This window comes from Arachis ipaensis, chromosome B01, assembly GCF_000816755.2.
Source record: "Arachis ipaensis cultivar K30076 chromosome B01, Araip1.1, whole genome shotgun sequence".
Taxonomy (NCBI): Eukaryota; Viridiplantae; Streptophyta; class Magnoliopsida; order Fabales; family Fabaceae; genus Arachis; species Arachis ipaensis.
The window spans coordinates 9,655,563-9,659,509 of record NC_029785.2 but is presented as its reverse complement, the minus strand read 5'-3'; the positions used below and the strand labels follow the sequence as shown (position 1 = coordinate 9,659,509).

The following is a 3,947-nucleotide window of genomic DNA, read 5'->3' as shown; positions in this document are numbered from 1 at the left end:
TTAACTAAAAATTATTTTAAAGACTAATATGAGACACATTTATAAAATTTGAGGACTAAATAAAAATAATTAAAATTTTAAAGACTGAATTGAGATTCGTGTCCTATTAACTCGGTTAGATAATGGATTATGTTTTGAAAACCTTCAGTCTTACACAACAAATAAATAATTGATTTATTAATTAAATCTTTTTGTCCATGGAACATCAAATGTTCAAGTTACTAATAGAACATTATAAATGCGCCAGTTAAGGTAGAAGGAGAAGCGTTATGAGAAGCAACAAACAAAAGCAACGACTTTGTTGATGTTAGTTAACGGTGTTTGAGTGGCGGGTCCCACAGGCCCCAAATCCTGTAGAATACAAACGAAGAAAACGTTCAGTTGATTAACGGCGTGAAGATTTGGCGTTAAAGCATTTGTCTTCATTGGTTCTATAAATGGGCCTTTATGTTGGAACCTGTTTTCCGAGTCCACTCCACCATTCTTCTCTTTCCTTTCTTCCTTCTTTCTTTTCTTCTCTCTTCTGCACTTTCTCTTTATCTTTCTCTTCAACCCTTCTCTTTCTCTCTCACTCTTTAGCTTCAGCATTGTCTCATAACACCATCACTGAGTGAAAGAGAGGAGTGGGTAGTGGAATTCTTCAATGGAGGTTTCTTCTGCAAAATGGGTTCTCAATGCTTGCTTGTTGCTGCTCTTTGTGCTCCTCATTGGAGAAGCCATGGCCACATCACAGATCTCTGACCTCAAGTATATTCATTTCTACTCTCTCTCTGTTCTATGAATATTTGAACTACATTGTCTGGGTTTTGAAACGCCACAAATCATAGTGGGAAATGTATTTGCTTCACATAACGGATTCACTAGCATTGCAATTTTATGTTAAAAAAATTCTTTCTTTTCTATTAGAATGTTGAGAAGGATAATTCATTGTTCTCTGCTTCAAATTATAAACTTTCTACCAAGTGAGAATTATTTGTGGTGTCTACTTCTACAAAATCATCTTTATATTGTAAACTGTTGAACGATTCATTCAAATATATTTAGTCAATACCATGTAATGGTTCACAAATTAGTAGTATATTATTTATTATGTATCCACCGCATTGATTAAGATCTTGTGTTGTTGTAACTATTTGTTTCAGGGTGAAAGAGGCGGAGGAATTAAATGAACGTGCTGCTGTAACTGACCCGGAAGAGGTGGTTTCCATGGTTCAGATGTGGGTCTCTTTTTTCTACATTTTTCACCAATATCAATTTATAGCTACGGAACAAACCTAACACAAAAAGAGAAAACCCAATAATGATTTAATTTATCTTCACATGGGTTTAGAAATGGGGCAATGCATGGAGTGTTAGTGCTAGTAGGGCATAGTAGTCATTTCTAGGTCCATTCATAACCGCCCCTACTCTCTCTTGTGTGATATGACACCTAACACACACTCTACCCCTAACTGACCCATTATTTTTCTTGTGTCACATTAATTTCCTTGTTTTGCCAAAAGCGAAAGGGTTTTTAATTCACATCATTAAATTTTTCCTATTTTTAGGGTTTCTTACCCATTTACCGTTGTCCCTCACCAATCTCTCACATTGTTGCTCATTCACTAGTCGGTCACATATCACATGCATTTTCTGAGATCCGTGTTTCACGCTTAAAATTCTTTTGCGTGTTATTATAACTTAATCCTTATTTTCCCCTATAAATACGCTGTACTTACTGGTACAAGTACAACTCTTACTTTGCCATAATTTAGCATTAAAAATGTTATTTTTTTTAAGTGACTAGTCATGCCTTAAAAAAAATATAAAATCACAAGGTCCATGTGAAAACAAAGAAAAACGAATTATGTTTACCATCTTTTTCCATTCCTAGAAAAAATCCAAGAATTTAGTCGTTACACTTAAAATGATTCCTGTTATCATCACTCACCGAGTACAGAATTTTTTCTTCTCATTGTTTTCTAATTCTCTACATCTAAGATCCCAAATGGGTCGTTATAAACTTTGGGCTTGGTATTTTCTAACGGCTCTATTTCACTCGTAGCAAAAAACGTTATAGAAAATAGTACATTTTATTATCACAATAATACAAGACTTTTTTCCTGCAAAAAAGGTGAAACTAATGGACATAGTAATTAATTTAGTGGTGTAATTTTAGATAATTATAGATGTTAGGTGCATCAAATAATGTGTTTGTTTAACATAACAGGGCAATGAAGAATAGCACTGAGAGAAGGAAGCTAGGATTCTTCTCCTGTGGAACTGGTAATCCAATCGACGATTGCTGGCGCTGCGACCCGAATTGGCAGAAAAACAGGAAGAGACTAGCAGATTGTGGCATTGGTTTCGGCCGGAATGCGATCGGTGGCCGCGACGGAAAGTTCTATGTTGTAACTGACCCTAGAGATGATGACCCTGTTAACCCAAAGCCAGGGACATTGCGGCACGCGGTGATCCAGGACAGGCCACTATGGATTGTGTTCAAAAGGGACATGGTGATCCAGCTGAAACAGGAGCTGATTATGAACAGCTTCAAGACCATTGATGGAAGAGGAGCCAATGTGCACATTGCCAATGGAGGTTGCATAACAATTCAGTATGTTACCAATGTCATCATCCATGGTCTCCATATCCATGACTGCAGGCCTACTGGGAATGCCATGGTGAGAAGCTCCCCCACCCATTTCGGGTGGAGGACTATGGCTGATGGGGATGCCATCTCCATTTTTGGATCAAGCCATATTTGGGTTGATCATAATTCATTGTCACATTGTGCTGATGGCCTTGTTGATGCTGTCATGGGCTCAACTGCTATAACTATTTCTAACAACCATCTCACCCACCACAATGAGGTACTTTCTTTTTCTTACCCTGCTTTTCCTCTGCATTATTCAACTATATCACTGTATAAACCTGTCAAATCATTTAACTATTTTTAATTATCAATTTTACGTAAAGTTAGTTTCACTTGAATTTTCACCTTATTTGATTATATAATAATGACTAAATTACTAAATATCTATCAAAGTTCAAAATGAATCTGAATTTATTCTCTTTGTCATTTTATTTATGAAAGTTCGAAATACAAACAAATCCACACGTGAATAAATTTAACATGTAGAAATTATCTTTCGTAGATACAGAACTAATTTGTTCATTCATAGTTAAATTTATGAGCATTTTAAAGTTTTATGGTTATAAATAGTAGTTTATTTCTATAATAAATATGTAAATAAAAAATGTAACAGATCTAAGAAATTAAGTATTGAATGCACTTTTTCGTTTGTCTTGTTGGATGGCTCATTAGTTATCATGATAGCTCAATGAATGCTGATATTTTGTAAATTCAGGTGATTCTGTTAGGCCACAGTGACTCATACACAAGAGACAAGCAAATGCAGGTGACCATTGCCTATAACCATTTTGGAGAAGGACTCATCCAGAGAATGCCAAGGTAAATCGGAATAAATGTGTTTACATAAGATAAAACTTTAATGTGGGGGGGCATTAAACACTAATAATCCACTCCCCCAATTATTGGTGATGCAGATGTAGACATGGGTATTTCCATGTGGTGAACAATGACTATACTCATTGGGAGATGTATGCAATTGGTGGAAGTGCTAACCCCACCATCAACAGCCAGGGCAATAGATACAATGCTCCAGCTAACCCATTTGCTAAAGAGGTACAAAATAGTACAATCCAATCCAAGTGCTTATCCAAACTCATTTTTTGTTCAAGTACTTGAGAGTTATACCAATGAGTTTTACACTAAACTTAATTTGGTGGTAATTGCTAATTAAATTAAAATGATAAAGTATATTTTCTAATTTTAAGGTATAAAAATAGAATTTAATTTTAATGTATTGTCGGGATAAAATTGTTTTATAAATGTATTCAATCATATAACGCCACATTAGTAAAAGTAATTATTTTGAATATTG

At 35.1% G+C, this 3,947-nt stretch overlaps 1 protein-coding gene across 1 annotated transcript in view; it reads left to right on the top strand.

The window, feature by feature from the left end:
- LOC107622791 (probable pectate lyase 1) overlaps nt 275-3,947 on the top strand; it is a 4,666-nt gene continuing 993 nt past the window's right edge. Inside the window, exons 1-5 of the mRNA XM_016324862.2 lie at nt 275-747; nt 1,143-1,217; nt 2,210-2,852; nt 3,351-3,454; nt 3,550-3,688. Coding sequence (XP_016180348.1) covers nt 644-747; nt 1,143-1,217; nt 2,210-2,852; nt 3,351-3,454; nt 3,550-3,688 — 1,065 coding nt within the window. The 5' untranslated portion in view covers nt 275-643. The remainder of the gene's footprint in view (nt 748-1,142; nt 1,218-2,209; nt 2,853-3,350; nt 3,455-3,549; nt 3,689-3,947) is intronic.